This window comes from Lagopus muta, chromosome 26 (genome assembly GCF_023343835.1).
Source record: "Lagopus muta isolate bLagMut1 chromosome 26, bLagMut1 primary, whole genome shotgun sequence".
NCBI lineage: Eukaryota > Metazoa > Chordata > Aves > Galliformes > Phasianidae > Lagopus > Lagopus muta.
Genome location: NC_064458.1, coordinates 1,039,316 through 1,056,184, shown reverse-complemented (window position 1 = coordinate 1,056,184; position 16,869 = coordinate 1,039,316). Strand labels below are relative to the sequence as shown.

Below are 16,869 nucleotides of genomic sequence, written 5' to 3'. Positions count from 1 at the left end.
GAAATCTCAGTATGGAATTATAATCCCTCAAAAAAGAGGCAGCACCGGTGCTGCCTGGTGCTCCAGCCTGTGCTGTGCTTAGTGCTGGATCACTGAGTCTAAAGAGACAGGTCTCCAGTGTTTTAAATTGAACGTAAACAGGGATTGCAAGTCTGTTTTAAGCCTGAATTGATAGAATTGGGTCAGATTCCTAGAAAAAGATGATTGTGGGCTCTGCTTTGGAGGGCAGTGAGCCGCCAGTTCCTACCTCTGTTCTGCTTTCCACTCACCTCTCCATCCCTGCCTCCTCTCCTACCCTCTCACTGCTGCACCGTGACTTGAATCCTGCTTGCAGCTTCTCCCCAGCCTGCACTTTGCAATCTCCTGCGCAGTACTCCACCTGCTTTCCTTGGGTTGGATCCCAGAACGGCTCAGAGCACACTCATTGCCAAAAAATGGGCTTTTGTGGCAGTGGGGGTGAGCCCAGTTTTTCTCCATCCTCACAGCACATCGCAATTCCCAGGCCGGACCGCCCGACCGAGGTGCGGACTTTCACCTTCTATCTTTCCAACATTGGCAAGGACAGCCCCCAGGGCAGCTTTGACTGCATCCAGCAGTATGTATCCAGGTGAGTGATGCACCAAAAGCAACCCAGCTGTTTCTTACCTTGTATTTTGTAGAATTGTTTCCTTAACAAACTTGAACAAAACATAGAGTGTTTTTTGAGGTTGGAGACCTTGCAATCTGTTTGCGTGCGCATTTGGGTAAGCAGAAGAGTCAGGCTTATCTCTCTGCACCCCCCTGTTGTTCCTTAGCACAGCTTCAGCTGTCTGCAGCCGTGGGAGCATCCTCTGCACTGCTTTTCTTTTGCAGCAACGGCAACATCCACCTGGATTGCCTGGGGAGCATACAGGACAAGATCACTGTGTGTGCCACCGACGACTCGTACCAGAAGGCGCGGCAGAGCATGGCGCAGGCGGAGGAGGAGACGCGCAGCCGGAGTGCCATCGTCATTAAGCCTGGGGGCAGATATGTAGGTAAGCAGCACCTCGATGTGGGGGCTGTCCTTGCTGAGGTTGTGCTCCTGTTCGTTTTGCTGCCAGTGACCGAGGGTGAATGTCTTCCACCAACGCCTGGTGGTGTCGTTGGTGTGTCTGGTGAATGGCAGTGTTGGCCTCCTTGCACTGTGACTTGATGGTTTCCATCTCCGCTCGACCCTCTGGCTCTGCGGTCACCCCGGTGTGGCTCTGTCACCAAGCAGTGGTGCAGCACACTGATGCTATCGTGGTCGTCAGCCAGGAGGCCCAATTAGAGCTGCTGGCTGCAGCCTCGGAGGAACCACCTTATGGTGCCAGCAAAGGGAGAAATCTCTACAGAGGGAATTAAAGTGTGGTGAGTTATCAGTGAGCTCCAGAAGGAGCCTGCGGAGACTGATGGGAACTGCTCCCTGCTTAACTTCAACCTGGCCACAAAGTCAGGTCTGTGTGGTCAGCTGTGAGCAGAGCCCAGCTCCTCCAGGCCCACGGGGTCTGCAGCCTGCCCCTCTGCAGGGGATGTCTGTGCTGAGAGTGGTGCGTTGCAGCAAGCAGAGCTGACCCTGACTCATTGTTTTATCCGCCAAGTGCTCAAAACTGAGAAATCAGATAGTAATCAGGAAGGAAATGCATTGATTTCCTGTAGACGAGAGGACTGTTTTGTTTAGCTTATATCTGAGGACGTTACAGTAAGTGGCTGAAGTCGGGCTCAGAAGATTCTCAGAGCAGATTGCTTCCCAGAAGGATGCAGCCCAACTTGCCTTAAAAAATGACAGCTGGAAAGCAGGGCAGTTTACCTGAAACATCAGAACAGGGCAACAGGGAGAGCAGGAGGGGAGAACAGGAGGGCAGCGTGGCTGTGAAGTGATGTTGGTGCGTGTAGGCAGTGTCTGTAGGGAGCTGTGCCTATATGCACTGAGTGCGTCTGTGTGCACTGCAGTCACATCCATCCACACGCGATGCTGTACGGGACGCAGTGCTCTGGCCTCAGTTTCTTCTCCCCCCATTGCTGCCCGTGCTGGCGGCAGCCCCAAGTGGAGATGTCACAATATGTTTTTGCTGTTCACAACCTGGCAGTGAGGGGAGCTGTAGAAGGCTTGTAAATGTTCCCATAGCCCACAGCTGGCGGCGAGGCCCTGCTGACCGCTGTGCTGGGATGTTTGACGTGGGAGCAGAGCTTCCCCCTCCTCCTGCACAGCCCCACTGCCGCTGGGTTGGACTTCTCTGCATCAGCGTAACAGCGAGCCAGGAAATGGGGACTCGGTTATGCAATCTGCATGTCAGTAAAACAAACAGTGCAGACAGTCACCAGCACCTCCAGATGACTCAGTTGAAAGCATTGCTTCCTAGCAGCGCAGCATTGCCACGCGGAGATAAAGCTCCCAGCTCGCTGCGATAAATGCTGGACGTTGTTTGTCCCAAGGAAGGTCACGTTCCTGAACCAAAGTGCTGCTTCTGCATCCCCACTTTTGTGACCTTGGAACCCTTGCATTTGTTTTGATTTGCTCTTTCTGCCGTTGGTGGCGGGAGCCTGGCCCTGTGACCCGTTCTGTGTTCACAGCAGGGCATTCTCTGAGTTCCGTGCTCTGGTCAGTGCTGTGGGACCTGCGAGGATTCCAGTTCAAGTTGGTTTTTCAATAGGAATGGGAAAAATGAATTCTTGTGTCATGCTGTAAGAAAGCAAGAGCTGCATCTGGGATGGAGCTGAGCTGGGCTGCTGCGAAACGCGGCCGGAGGCAGGGCTGCCGAGTAGCAGAGTTCTTCTATGGGAACAGTCAGCACTAATGAATAGGGAAATGTGTCAGCGTTAGACCCCATTCACGTGGCCGTGCGGCAGAGAGGAGGTGGACCTGGCCCCATAAAGTTCCTATTGTTCTAAAGCAGAAACATCTGCTGGAGCCGTGCTTCTGCTGAGCTCAGCAGCAGGGAGCTGCGCTGACCGACTCTGCTCCTTCCACTCCTCATTTCGACTCCTCTACATAATAATGCCAAACTTTCGTCCTCCTGGGGAGGTGGGATTAACCACGGGGGTACTCACAGTGGGGATAAATGCAGAGCTGGCAGACAAAGGGAGCTTTATGTGAGCTCGTGGCCAGGAGCGCTCCGGTCTCTGGAGCTGCTGCTGGCTGCGAGCTTGTCACAAATCGTGCTGCTCACGGGGCGCCGCTGGTGGTGCTGAGCTGAGGGGCTGCGTGTCCTTCGGTGTCACCTGGGGGACTTCAGAGCGTGTGATGAACTCCATGTTCGCGTTGACAAACCACTGGCCTTTGCGAGGTGACTGCTGCAGTTCACTGTTCTCGTCTCATTTTAGGCAAAAAGGTTCAGGTGCGTAAGCCTGCACCAGGAGCTTCCGATGCTGTTCCCTCCAGGAAGCGCCCAACGCCAGTCAACCTTGCCAGTGCAATAAAGAGAGGCAATAGCGCCATTTCTCAGAGGCCCTTCAAAGATAGGGTTGTGCACTTACTGGCACTAAAGCCTTATAAGAAACCTGAACTTATTCTCAGATTGCAGAAGGATGGACTTTCTCAGCAGGACAAGGATTTGCTGGACAACCTTCTGCAGCAGGTTTGTACTCAGATGGAGGCGTCTCCTTAGGTAAAGAGAAACCTCTCCTCAGGAGGGCACTGAATTCTGCTTGGGTGCGAATGCGTGCTGTGCGACCTCGGCTCAGCAGCTCAGTTGCTTAGGGGGCACCCAGGTTGGCAGCAGGGGGAGTTCCTGACAGAGGCTCTCAGTGTGATGGGAATTGTTATAACCTATAAATCTGCTCCACTGGTCTTTATTAACGCAGCCACACAGCGGTGTGAGGCGTTTTCCATGTGAAGGAAGGACGTGTCCCTCCGTGCTGAGCTTTGTGTTGCTCCGTGCTTTTCCTGCTCAGCACTGCCCCTGGTTAGGTGTGCAGATTGTGCAGCTTCTTGCTAACCATATTATTTGTATGCCAAGTGGCAAAGCTGTCTCCTGGCTGAATCAGTCCTCAGCGCTTTGAGCCATGGTGAAGGTGCCATTTTAGGAATTGCAGTAAACACCTTTCTTGCTCTGGCAGTACCAGACACACCACGGCTATTATCTAAATGCTGCAGCTGCCCTTTTCTGTGTCGGATTGTTTTCATTTCACTCCTTTCCATAGCTGAGATGCACAGCTGACGAGGGGTTGCTTTGCCCAGGGCACAGAGCAGGTCGCTGGGGGTGGCTCCTGCTGCCACAGCTCACTCCCTCCCTACGTTTTAATCCCACAGCCCTTCGTTTTCCAGCAGCTCTACAATGCTTTTGCACAGCCTGCCAAGTGCTGGGAGCACATTTAACAGCACTGTCTTTGGTGCTCATCTCCTGGTGATGCTCAGCAGCCCCCAGCAGGTGGTGATGAGCCTGGCTGTGGCTGCAGGTCGCCCCTGTAGAGCTCAGTGCTGGCTTTGCTGCAGCACATTGCCTGTAGGCTCTCCTCCTCCCAGCACTGCCAGGGCCACCAGTGGCACCAACTAGCTAAAATACAAGGAGTGACAAGCTGCACCTTGGCAACGTGTCTGACTGCATGTAGGTGTGGGCTTTTGTGCTCTCCCATCATTGCAGGACTCTGTGTTCCTCCTGATGGCCTTTTTGCCTCATTTTGCAAGGTTTCTATTTTTGAGAGGCCTGGGGTGGAGCTTGCAGAGCCCAGCGCAGCAGAATGGGAGGCAGCAGCTCCGGCTGTGTGCAGAGCAGCACAGAGCTGCATCCGCTGCAGAACAGCCCTGCAAGCACAGCCCGCCTTTGCTTTCTGTGCAGGACTTGTTTGCTGGGCTCTCTCAATGCAAAGCACAGTTCCAGCCTTCTTGCCTGTTGGCTCAGGGTGTTGGAAAGCTGACAACTGAAGGGGAAAGCAGTGCTGGCCATGTGAAGCCAGAGCTGCGCTTTTTATTTTTCACTTATCAGGAGCGCTTGGCTCTATTTGGTTTTCCAGCTTTTTGCTTTTAATACCAGGTCAAAATCTTCCCGAAGGCCAAAAAGCGAGATTAGCAGCATCTTTTTAATTAAAACTTCCCACTCCCTCACCTGCTTTTCTGAGGTTATTTCATCGCTGTGCAGGTAACAAACTCCCAAGCACCGCCACTGAGTGCAGCTGGAGAGCAGCAGTCCTGCAGCAGTGAATGAGAGCAGCTGGCAATGCTGGGCTGCAGGCTGGGAGGTGGGCTGCTGCCCTCTGCTCTATGGCAGAACCACAGAGCCCTTGGCCTCGGGAAGGGAAGGCCTCTGAGATGATCTGATCCAACCACCGTTGGGCTCAGGGTCCCTTTCTACATCCATGGAGGGCTTTGCTCTCTTTCTGGTCTCAGTGCTCTGCAGCCTCCCACGGAGGGTTGGCTCACACAGAGCAGCATCAGTGTGTGTTCAGTCCTTGGTTTGTGCTGTCGTCGTGTTTTCAGACAGCAGCAAGAGGTTAAATTTTCAGTCACGCTGTGGAAAGACTGATGAAAGTGGGATAACTCGCAGCAAGCTGTTTCCATTCTAACACAATGCTGCCAGTTCCAGCGCTGCTTCCTATCCACGTAGGCACCATGCAGTTCTGCGGGGAAGGGAAACACAATGGGCTTGGATCAAGTGTCACAGAGCTGCTCGTGCTCTTCAAGTGCTCTGAAGTTGCAGCACGGGATTTGGGCACGATGATTTACGTAAAACCCCACGTTACAAGCTGGGGGTCACAGGCTTTGCTGTTCTCTCCCTAAAGCAGTCCTCAGGAAAGTTCTCCTCCCGACCTGCAGTGTGATCTCCCTGCTGCATCCCACCTGCAGGGGATTCTCTGTGCTGCCCCTCCAGATGGAGCTCTGTCTGCTGCTGGGCTGGCGTGGCACTCAGGGGTTCCCTCCTGCAGCCTTCCTCTCCTCACCCTGTGCTGGTTCAGCTGCTGTGAGCTGCCTCTTCCTGCTGGGTTGGCTTCCAAGGACTGCTGCCAACTGATGCTGAACTGTTCCAGCCCATCCAGGCTGAATAATCTGCTTAGGTCCAACTTGTTCCTCAGTCCGTTCCATCACACTGATAAGGCAAAAGAAAAGCAGAGTAAATCTACAAAATTTGGGAGTGGTTTTTATGGTATTCCCTTGTTCTGATTCCCCCTCCAACCGCTGAGTGCTGAGAGCTTTGCCTGCATCTTTTGCATCTCTTTTGTTCCAGCAAGTGAGAAATTGAAATTCTAACAGTTTTATGCCAATTACTTTTTGTTGCAGGTGGCAAATCTGAGTGCCAAGGACAGCACTTTCACACTGAAAGACTGTGTCTACAAAGAGGTGCAGAAGGACTGGCCTGGCTATTCTGAAGGAGACCAGCAGCTGCTGAAGAGGATTCTTGTCCGGTAATTATTCCCTCTTCTGTGATATCTGCAGCTTGAAAACGCTGGGCCAGGTTGGTAGCTATAAACTGGGGAGACTGAGCAGAGCTGTAAGCAGTTGCCATTTAATGTTAAGTAAATCTGTTCTCCAGATGAAGTTGGTTAAGCTTGAGAATAGCAGAAGTGGGCACAGTCTTCAGATCCAAGGCTGCCTGCTGCCGTGGTTGAAACTCAGAGCTTACCTGGATGGGGTAAAGAGCTGCTGCTGTTCGGGCTTCATGGTGGCTTAAAACGCTGGAGTGAGGCCAGCGTGTCCAGGGCAGCTCCATTGAAACTCTCCTTTCTCTTTTTCCATATCTCCTGGTACAGGACTTCCTGTGCTGTGTTTGCTCAGGGCTGCAGAGAACCAGCAGAGCTCTGCGTCCCCGCGCTCTGCTCCTGCTCAGCCCTGAGCTCTTTGTTTGGAGAAGTGCTGCTTAATTTCTGCATTGTTCTTCGGGTGCTTTGCTGTGTTTTTCTCCCTTGGTTTTCCTGTGTTGGAAATTCTTTTAGCGTCGGTCGCATCCCATGTGAGATGCAATGAGCCGTGCACAGATGTGGCTGCAGAAGCACCAAAGCACTTCTGTAGCATCCCTACAGCATGGCTGGTTGTCCTTCTGCCCATCAGCTGTGCTCTGTGCTGACCAAGAGCTGCCTGAATCCAACCCCTGATGGTGATGCAGGTGATGGCGTTGTCCCATCACTTGCTAAAGGCTTTGTCCTCAGGTGAAGCCTCCCAGTCCAGAAGCTGGCAGGCAGCAGGGATGGGTCTGCAGCTCCCAGATCCCAGCACAACTCTGTGTTTATCTGTGTGCTCCCTGGGTTTTTGATGTGTTTATCCCACCTAGCTTTTGTCACACAGATAGATGCTGCACCTGAGTTGTTGCTGGGGCAGAACTTCGACCCACAGTGCAATAAATTAAGCAGAGCATGCACTGTTTGAGTGGTTTCCATGCTTTGAAAGCACAGCTGGCTTGGAGGTGAGACTTTGTCACACCGTCTTGCGCTCCAGGTGCTTCAGCATGCTAAAGAGAAACCAAACTGATGCAAATGGTGTCCATGTTGAGTTATAATAAAATGGGAATACTCAGCTGCCACGCAGTCTGCGTGGCTTTCAGCAAAGGTAATTTCTCCCTGTAGAAGGCAGTATTTGCTGCTTTTGTCTGGAACTGTGGCATTCTGTTATGCGAGGGCCTAAAAATAGAGCTTGGGAAGGATGCATTGCACTGTGCAAACAAAGCCCTGCACAGGTAGTGAGGCTGCAGAGTGGAAAAAACACGTCGGGCTGCGGGCAGGAGGAAGACATGGGCAGAAGGGAGCTGTGCATCCAGCTCTGCTGGTAATGGACACATTGAGAATGGGGAGAGCTGCACCCAGCTCCTCCTGACGTCGTTTTTCCACCCTTTCACCAGTGCAGAGAGGTGCTCTGCCGCTGTCAGAGCAGAGCTGTCTTTCATTTGCTTCTTGGAAATCCCTAATTAACGTGTTGGGAGATGATGGGATTTCTCCATCTGGTCGGGAAACATCCAAAGAGCTGCCATGCTGTGCAGGGTGTGGAATTGCGCTGCTCCCCATCCTGTCTTCAGTCTGCCAGTGCTTTTCTAGGTTGATTTGAGATGGTTCTAAATAAGATTGGGCAGAGCAGTGCAGGGCTGCTTTGGAAGGGTAGATAACAGCAGGACAAGGGGAGATGGTTTTAAGATGAAGGAGGGAAGATTGAGGTTGGATACCGGGGGGAAGTTCTTTATGAAGAGGGTGGTGAGGTGCTGGAACAGCTGCCCAGAGAGGCTGTGATGCCCCGTCCATCCTTGGAGGTGTTTGAGGCCAGGTTGGATGGGGCCCTGGGCAGCCTGGGCTGCTGTGAAATGGGGGGGTTGGAGCTTTGTGGTCCTTGAGGTCCCTTCCAACCTGGGCCGTTCTGTGGCTGCAGGCACCTGGAGGTTCAGGTTTGAGCAGGGCAGGCTTGAATGCATTTTAAAGACCCGGGAGCCCAAAGGAGCTGCTGTCAGGGCACCCCCAGCAGTCAGAGCCGTGTGAGGGCACTGTGCTCTGCAGGCAGATCCGAGTGCTGCCCTCTGCCGTGTAACACAGCGTCTGAGCCTGAATTCTGTTTTTCAGGAAACTCTGCCAGCCCCAGAACAGCAGTGGGTTTCAAGGAGAAGCACCTTCCCTGAGTCCTCCAAAAGACACCGCCAGCTCCGGCTCTCCTCCTCAGGTAGGCACAGCACCCAGCACCCAGCACAGCCACCAGCACCCAGCACAGCCACCAGCACCCAGCACAGCCACCAGCACCCAGCACAGCCACCAGCACCCAGCACAGCCCCCAGCACCCAGCACAGCCACCCAGCACCCAGCACAGCCACCAGCACCCAGCACAGCCCCCAGCACCCAGCACAGCCACCCAGCACAGCCACCAGCACCCAGCACAGCCACCCAGCACCCAGCACAGCCAGCAGTGGGCACTGCTGTGGGGCCTGAGCTTGTAACTCCTGCACACCTCCACCCATAGGCTGCTCAGTCACTGCTTGCAGGGTTTTTCCCTTACGTTGGAGTCTAATCCTGGGTTCCTCAGCATCTGCTTCTCCCCTGGCTGCAGATCTCTGATGATGTGCTCTCAGCTTTAGTTTAAGGGCTGGATTTTTTAGAAGTGCCTCCATCCCTCTTGGAATTCCAGGGAGAATGTGAGCTTGTGTTTTACTCATTACTAATAATTGACTGGAACGAAGCAGTAATAAGCAGCTCCCAAACACAGCTGAGTTATTAAAAACCTTGACCTTTGCAAGCTAATTGCCGTGACAGAGCAGGAGCAGGTTGGTCTGCTCTGTGACTTGCTGAGATGCCAGCGCACGGAGCTGTAGGAAGGACATTTTAGCTGGGTCTCCGTGCCCGTGAGCTGGGAGGGAGCTGCCCTTGGTTGTGTGTGGAGCTGTGTGTCCCACTGGTGAGCCCTGCTGCCTCTGAGCCCTGCTGTTCTCACTCATGCTGCAAAATGCTGCCTTCCCTTCTGTGCTGTGGGTCAGCCCAGACAAGTTGAGTATTTATTCTCCTCCTGCCAATGGAATGTGTAATGCTTACTTGTCTGGACAGACGCACCAGGGATTAGTGGCAGGGAATATTAGCAGGTAAGGAAATTATGTGCTTTCTGGCAGTGAGAGGTAAGCAATTCTCCATTGAGAACAAGAACCACGCAACTTGTTTGCCAAGTGCTCGGTTCCAAATGCACTTTGTTCTGCTGCGGGCGCGTTCCTGGTGAGCAAGGAATGGTCCCCTTCGAGCTGCCTTGGGAAGGATGGTGCTCTCTTAGCAGGTGGGCTTTGCTTTGTTCTAAGATTGGAAAGATCACCTTCCTTCTGACTTTGTGTGTTTTGAAAGACACAAAGGTTTTGGGGGGAATTCTTCAGTTCTTGGTTGAGCTCTGGGTGATTGGCTGGTTTGTGTCCAGGATTCTTAATGAAGGAGGGGCAACTGAGCACAGGTTAGTGGTGCTCCCAGCAGTGCCCATTGGGCAGCAGACCACAGCTGTCACTTTTTGATGCTGGGTGTTAGACAGCTGAAGCTTCCATTTAGAGAAGGGATGCTCTCCTGCTGGTCCCAGTCAGCAGAGGAGTGGGATTGGTTAGCTTTGTTGGCTGTAGGGGAAGGTAAGGGGAGGGTGGCTGCTGTTGGGTCTGTCTGCTGCTCAGGGAGCTGTGGGCAGTGGGGATGGTTCCTCCTCTAGGAGGTAATGGCTGCTGGAACGGTGCTGGAGGCAGGGCTGCAGGGCAGGCAGTGATGCTGCTGAGCCAGTCTGACTGCTGCTGCCACCCCTGCAGCTCCTGCAGCTCCTGCAGCTCCTGCAGCACAGTCATCCTGATGGGCAGCAGCAGGATCTGTCACTGAATGCTGTCACTGTGACCCTGCAGCTGGCAAGGAGAAATCGTAACTGGGGGGATAAGAAGAGAATTGATGGCTCTGGTGCAATGCAGCTGCATGTCCAGCCGTGCTGCTGGGATGGAGCAGAGTTTCCATGTGCAAACAGCCCTGCCTGAGACAGCAAAGAAAGCAATGAAATAGCCAAAAGAAATAGCCCAAACCATCCCTTGCTTTCCGCTGCGCAGAGGTGGACTTTCCATGGGCTCTGAGCAGTGCTGGGCAGTGAGGGGAAACCTGCGTGCTCCCTCTGCTCTGCTGGTAGAGGGATGTTCTGGTCTGGAGCCACGGGGTGTCCTGAGCTGGGAGGACCTGCAAGCATCGCCAGGTCTGGCTCTTAGCTCTGCACAGCGCCACTCAGAGCCTGCCTGCAGAGATCACTCAGCCTGCTTGATATGCCTCGTACGGATGCTGCCTCTGTAGGCTGGGAGTCTGTAGCAACTGCTGCTTCCTCGCCTCTTCTGGGAGATGCCCGTTGAGAAGAGGAAGGAGTAGCTGGGAGCCGAGGGCTGTCCTCCTGTGGTGCACACCAGGCAGGGCTACGGGGGCACAGTGCGGGCTGTGCTGCCAGCAGAGCAACAGAACGCAGCCAGGGCCCTGAGGGGGGGCACGTGGGGCTGTGTGCGGTGCTGGGGCTTCGGCAGGGCTGTGTGCGGTGCTGGGGCTTCGGCAGGGCTGTGCGCGGTGCCCGCTGCCCGTTCTCCTGCAGCCTCCCCTGTTCTGCAGCCCCGCACCCCCCCCTAGCGGTCGCGATGCTCGAGCTCCGCCAGCGCTCAGATTTCCTTCTCCTTTTTCCTCCGCAGAAACGCTCCCAGCCGCTGGAGTTCATCGATCCCTTGGCCAACAAGAAGCCCCGGATCTCACATCTGGCTCACCGAGCTCAGCCCACCTTTAACGGGAAGCTGAACGCCAACGGGAAGGACGTCCCGGTCCCCATCCCCGTCCCCTCTGCCGCGCTGCCACCGGCGCTGCCGGAGTCGGTGAGCTCCAGCTCCAGCCTCCCGGAGCTGCCCCGGCCCCACGACCCGCTGGCTGACGTCAGCAACGACCTGAGCCACAACGGCAGAGACTGCGAGGGCACGGAGCCGGCCGACAGGCTGAGCCTCCCCGCGCCCACAGACTGTGCGCAGACGAGCAAGCACAACTGCAGCTCGTATGTAAAAAGCAAGAAAAAATCCAAAAAGCACAAAGACAAAGAGAAAGAGAGGAAGGAGAAGAAAAGCGAAGAGAAGTGCAAAGAGGAGAAGCAGGACTGTGAAGTAATAAAAAATGCTGACTTAGGTAGCGTTCCGCAGGATGCGCCAGGTATGTGCCCAGCTGCCCTTCGTGCTGGCTGCTGTTTCTGCCCCAAATCCATCTGGGGGAAGAGGTGGCCGTGTCCCTTCACGTGCAGGCACTGCCTGGTTGATGGGGTGTCATCAGCCGCCCTGCGTGCAAATCAGCAGTGCTGCTCCTCTCCAAAGAGCCTGGCAGTTCTTTCCTGTTCAGCCTCTGGTGCTGCTCTGACCCACCTCAGCCCGGGTCGTGTTTCTCCTCACTAAGTGCACTTTATTAGTGCACAGGGATGAAAGGCAGACATCAAGACCTGCTGGAAACGCAGCACTGCTTGATTCCAGACTTGTGTTTGGTGATGGTAACCATCATCGGTGTCGTCATATCAGTCACCTATTGATGGGTAACTGCTGTGAGATGTTAGGCACCAGACTGAATGCAGGGGGTGGGGAGGGCTGGTAGAGAGTTGTGCAGCTGCCTCATCCGGGCTGGAAGCCTCCCTGCTGTCCCCCACTGCCCTGAGCAGCAGCAGAACAGTGCAGCTGTTGCTGTTGGGATGCAATAGAAGTGTTTTCCATCACGGCAGTGTAGCTCCAGCTCCCTTTTGATGATGTTTCTTGTTCAGTTCCAGCGGGTTCCCCCTGTTTGGGGCAGTGCAGGGACCTTCAGGGTCCTGTCTGCAGACAGTAGGTGGCACTCACAGGCAAAGCAAACCTTCCTTCGCCACCACCATCTTCCTCACTCGCATTCTGCATCTTCCTGCCTTCCTTCCCAGCCCCTCAGTCCCGCACCCCAAGCCCTGGGATCTCCCCACTGAGCTGAGGCACAGCTGCTGCTGTTGGTGGCAGCACCTTCTCCTCAACTGAAGGCAAAAGCAGAAATGCTTTAGAAATCAATATCTGCATACTGCAGACAGGTTCAGGAATTCACAGTGCAATTGCACAGAGGTTTAAAGTTGAAGAACGCCTACAAGAAAGCTTTTGTGTCTTTTGTTTCTTTTTCAGGTTTAAATGGGACATGCAATAACTCCAGTGTACCAACGTCAACTTCGGACATGCCGGATTATTTATTGTGAGTCACTTTATTGCTCACCTTTGGGGTCACACAGCGAGCTGAAAGTCAGAAAGTGATTTGTGTTGGGCTCAGGTGTTGCTTGGTAAACTTCACAGAGTGGGATTAAATAGAGCAAGAAGCCACAAACCCTGTGGTGCTGATGGGTTTTTCCATCACGGAGGATTTGCTGCAGGAGGTCAGGTTTAGAGCCATCATTAAGGCATGAATGGACCACCGTTAATTGGCTCTTTTCAGTGTAGCTCGAAGGTGCAGCTGTTAAACATGAGCTGCATCCAGGTGCCTTCCAAAGGTGCTGGAGATGCATTCCATCTGTTCAGCGTGGTTTGTTGTCCCACGTTTGCCACACAGTCGTGCTGAGAGCGTTTTGCAGCAGCAGCTGAGTGGCTCTTGAGCTCCTTTGGAGCCTCTGAGCGCTGGAAGCTTCGTGCTCCTGCTGTTCCAAGGTCTGGCACAGATGCAGAACTCCGTGTTCTGTGGGGCAGCAGGAATTGAAGCGTGGTTGCAGTGCGATCTGAGCGTCCTCCCATGGCTCCCAGGCAGTGCCTGCACATCGCATCCTGCCTCTCCCTGATAAGGAACGGCTCATTTCGCACAGAGCTCAGGGCAGCAGCCCTGCCTGTTGTCCCTGTGCTGCTGTGGCACGGATCCCAAGAGACCACATTGGTTCCCAACCTGTCACCCTGCTTTGGCGCCGCAGTGCGTGCACTGTGTGGATGGAGCTTTACAGTGAGGTGACGGAGCACTGGAACAGGCTGCCAGGGAGGTGTGGGAGTCTGTGGGTCCCAATGTGTCTCTATGGGTCCCACTGTTCACTGCAGCAGGCTGCCCAGGGAGGTGGTGGAGTCTCCTTCTCTGGAGATGTTCCAGACCTGCCTGGATGCCCACCTGTGCGACCTGCTGTAGGAACGGCTTTGGCAGGGGGTTGGACTCGATGATCTCTGGAGGTCCCTTCCAACCCCTACAATTCTGTGATTCTGTGGAGGACGTGGAAACTGATGAACAAAATTGTTCTCCCCCTAGAAAATACGCAGCCATTTCCTCTTTGGAGCAGCGTCAGAGTTACAAAAACGACTTCAATGCAGAATACAACGAGTACAGAGACCTGCACGCGCGGATAGAGCGGATAACGCGGCGATTCACACAGCTGGACTCCAAGCTGAAGCAGCTCCTGCAGGGCTCTGAAGAATACAAGGTAGAACAAAGAACCCCTTGGAGCTGAGGTGGGGCTGCTGCAGTTTGTGCCGTGAGACGTGGCTGCAGGACGGGCGCACGGCTCTGGGGCTGCTCTTCCAACAGCTCTGTGCTCCCCCATGGTGGAGCTGGGTGCGCAGCGCTTGCTGATGGGGGAAAGGCCTCCCTGAGACTGCAGCCAAAAGCTGCTGGAAGCACTGAGTGCATCCCATAACCAGCCAGAAAACCCCAGTGTGTGCAGATGGGAGCACAGCGGGGCTGGGAGGGCAGGAGGGCACACAGTCAGCTGCTTCTGTCCCATCTGCAGTCTTAATAACGTGGTGTTGCTCAGCTCCTGTAACTGAAGTCTCACTGAGTGCAGTGAGCAGATCTCACAGAGTGCCTGTGGTGCTCAATGCTCCCTCCAGCACCCTTCTGCTCTTTGAGAAATCTTCCAGTTCCTCACCAAAGTGTTCTTTGTATCTCAGGGCAAAAATGAATCTGAGCTGCAGAGGAAATGTCTGTGATTCTGTCAGCGTGCCGTGGGATTTCGGGGCTGGGGCTGCAGTGGGGCAGTGCTGGGGGTGGGCAGCACGTGGGGGGAGCAGGTGTTGCTCAGAGATACCTGTGTTGCTCAGCTGCTGCTTTGGGTGGCAGAGCTGCTGACAGCTTAGAAATCAATCTGTTACCTTTTCCTTTTCAGACCATCCACGATCAAATCCTACAGGAATATCGGAAAATCAAAAAGGTGAGTGCCAATTTCTGGCCGTCAATGAGGCTTCTGGGTGGAGAAAGGTGCAGGTCATTCATTGCCAAGCACAGGACCCAGCCTCCAAAGCGTGTCAGCACATCTCTGTGCAGCTCGAGCTTGTGCAAGAAGTGCTGCCTTCGTTGTTCAGAGAGGGTTTGTGGGCTGTGTGTGTGCAGAGTGTGTGCAGTGTGTGTGCAGTGTGTGTGTGTGCAGTGCAGTGTGTGCAGTGTGTGTGTGCTGTTTGTGTGTGCAGTTTGTGCATTGTGTGCTGGGGAGCTTCCAGCTGTGAGCAGCACGGAGCAAAGGAGGGGACACATGAAATGGGTGCCTCTGCCCCACAAGTCAGAGCAGTTTGTGTCACGTGGGGCCGATGGGCAGCGAGGTGCTGCAGGTCTGGGGCCGCTGTGCCTGGCAGGCACTGAACTCACTGCCAGCTGGTTGGACTCAGCGTGGATCCTTTGCACTGAGCGGTGGTGGAGGTGGCAGAGGCGGTGCAGCAGCACATTGGGGCTGTGCATCATCGTCTGCCCCTGCAGCGCTGAGCCCTGCCAGCCCCGAGGGGCTCAGAGCTTTGGGCTGAGCTTCCCCAGCCCCACTCTGCCTTCAGGCCCTCGGTTGCTCTGAGCAGACGCAGCTCTGCTCGCTTCGCGTCCCTCACGGCGGTTTCTCTTTGCAGACCAACCCCAACTACAGCCAGGAGAAGAACCGCTGCGAATACCTGCACAACAAACTGGCCCACATCAAAAAACTGATAGCAGAGTATGACCAGCAGCAGTTCTGAGCGGTGGGACGCGCCGTGTGGGGCTGCAGCGGGCCGCCATCCCTTCAGTGCCACTCGGCCCCGCTCACAGATGAGCATCAGTTCTCCGTGGCTGAAGAATTTGGGGATTGCGGACGGGGGCGCGCGGCCTGCTCTGCTTTTGGCCTCTCCGAACGCCGGAAGGCAACCGATGGAACTCTGCTTATTTCAAGACGCTTAAGGGAAATAAATCGCCTACAGCCACCGAAGCTCCCAAAGGTTAAAAATCAGTTTTCACGGATTAAAGTTTGGCATGAAGTCCGATCGCCCCTCTGGGTTCCTCTGGGTCACAGCTGCTCCTTCCAACGGCGAGGAGCTGCCATGCTGCTGGGGTCCCCGTGGCACCTGCGACTGTTCCTGTTGTGAGCTGTGTGCTCCCAGCACCCAGAACCACCCTGCTCTGTGCTGCCGTGGCTGCGTGGGGACGGACAGACAGACAGACAGACAGACAGGCGGCCGCGGGGCTCTGTGTGCCGCCCCCCCCCCCCCCCATAGCCCAGCCATGGCGCTGCTGGGCCGCGTCCCGCCTTTGACTTTTGTAGTTTTGTACCCAGGGCGGCCGATTTTACGACTCGCCGATGAGGACTGTGGTCTATTTTTGTATTTAAAAAAACAAACAGAAAAATGAACGAAAAGAACAGGAAAAAAAAAAAAAGAAAAAAAGGAAAAAAAAGAAAGAAAAAAAGGCAAAACAAACCAACAGCCACCAACCAACCAAACCCCGACCGTCTGCATCTACAACTGTGCCTCCCTTCTCTCCTTTCAGGCCCGGCGTTTCCAAGCCTTCCCCCCATGCTGAGGCGCTGTGGAGGAGCTGTGGGGCCGACCTGCAGCGTGGGAGCCGTGGGGCAGCGCTTTCCCAGTGGGGCGCCTCCCCCCGGCTCCTCCCCCAGCCTTTCTTCCTTTTCTGCTTTTCCTTTCTCTCTTTTTTCTTTCTTTAATTTGGACTCTTAGGGGCGCCAGGAAGATGCCAAACAGCACAAAGGTGCCCTTTGAATGCCGCCGTTCCTTTCGGCCCCATCCATCCCACAGCGCCTTCGGCCCCGGGGCGGAGCAAAGGCAAAAAGCTCTGCTTCCCCTCTGCAGCTCTTCCCTATTTTCCCACCTCCTCCCATTCCTAAACATCCAAACGGGTCCAGCTGCTGGATGAAACCCAGTGGTAACAAAATTCCCTTCTGCTTGGATGCTTTGTGATGCTCGCGGTGCCCCAGGGGGGGGGGAGCAGCACCCCCAACCCACCTCAGCACCCCCAACCCCCCCCAACACCCCCAACCAACCCCAACACCCCCAACCCTCCCCAATACCCCCAACCAACCAACCCCAGTGCCCCCAGCCAACCCCAATAACCCCAACCCACCCCAGCACCACCAACCAACCCCAGCACCCCCAACCGACCCCAGTACCCCCAACCGACCCCAATAACCCCAACCCTCCCCAACACCCCCAACCAACCCACCTCAGCACCCCCAACACCCCCAACCCACCCCAGCACCCCCAACCAACCAACCCCAATACCCCCAACCTACCCCAGAACCCCCAA

The 16,869-nt window shown here is 54.9% G+C and overlaps 1 protein-coding gene across 1 annotated transcript in view; it reads left to right on the top strand.

Annotated features, from left to right (window-relative positions):
- Positions 1-16,561, top strand: part of ELL (elongation factor for RNA polymerase II) — a 32,915-nt gene extending 16,354 nt beyond the window's left edge. Inside the window, exons 3-12 of the mRNA XM_048927860.1 lie at positions 486-607; positions 853-1,016; positions 3,325-3,578; positions 6,215-6,339; positions 8,473-8,569; positions 11,067-11,568; positions 12,540-12,606; positions 13,630-13,801; positions 14,483-14,527; positions 15,207-16,561. Coding sequence (XP_048783817.1) covers positions 486-607; positions 853-1,016; positions 3,325-3,578; positions 6,215-6,339; positions 8,473-8,569; positions 11,067-11,568; positions 12,540-12,606; positions 13,630-13,801; positions 14,483-14,527; positions 15,207-15,311 — 1,653 coding nt within the window. The 3' untranslated portion in view covers positions 15,312-16,561. The remainder of the gene's footprint in view (positions 1-485; positions 608-852; positions 1,017-3,324; positions 3,579-6,214; positions 6,340-8,472; positions 8,570-11,066; positions 11,569-12,539; positions 12,607-13,629; positions 13,802-14,482; positions 14,528-15,206) is intronic.
- The last annotated feature ends 308 nt before the right edge of the window (positions 16,562-16,869 follow it).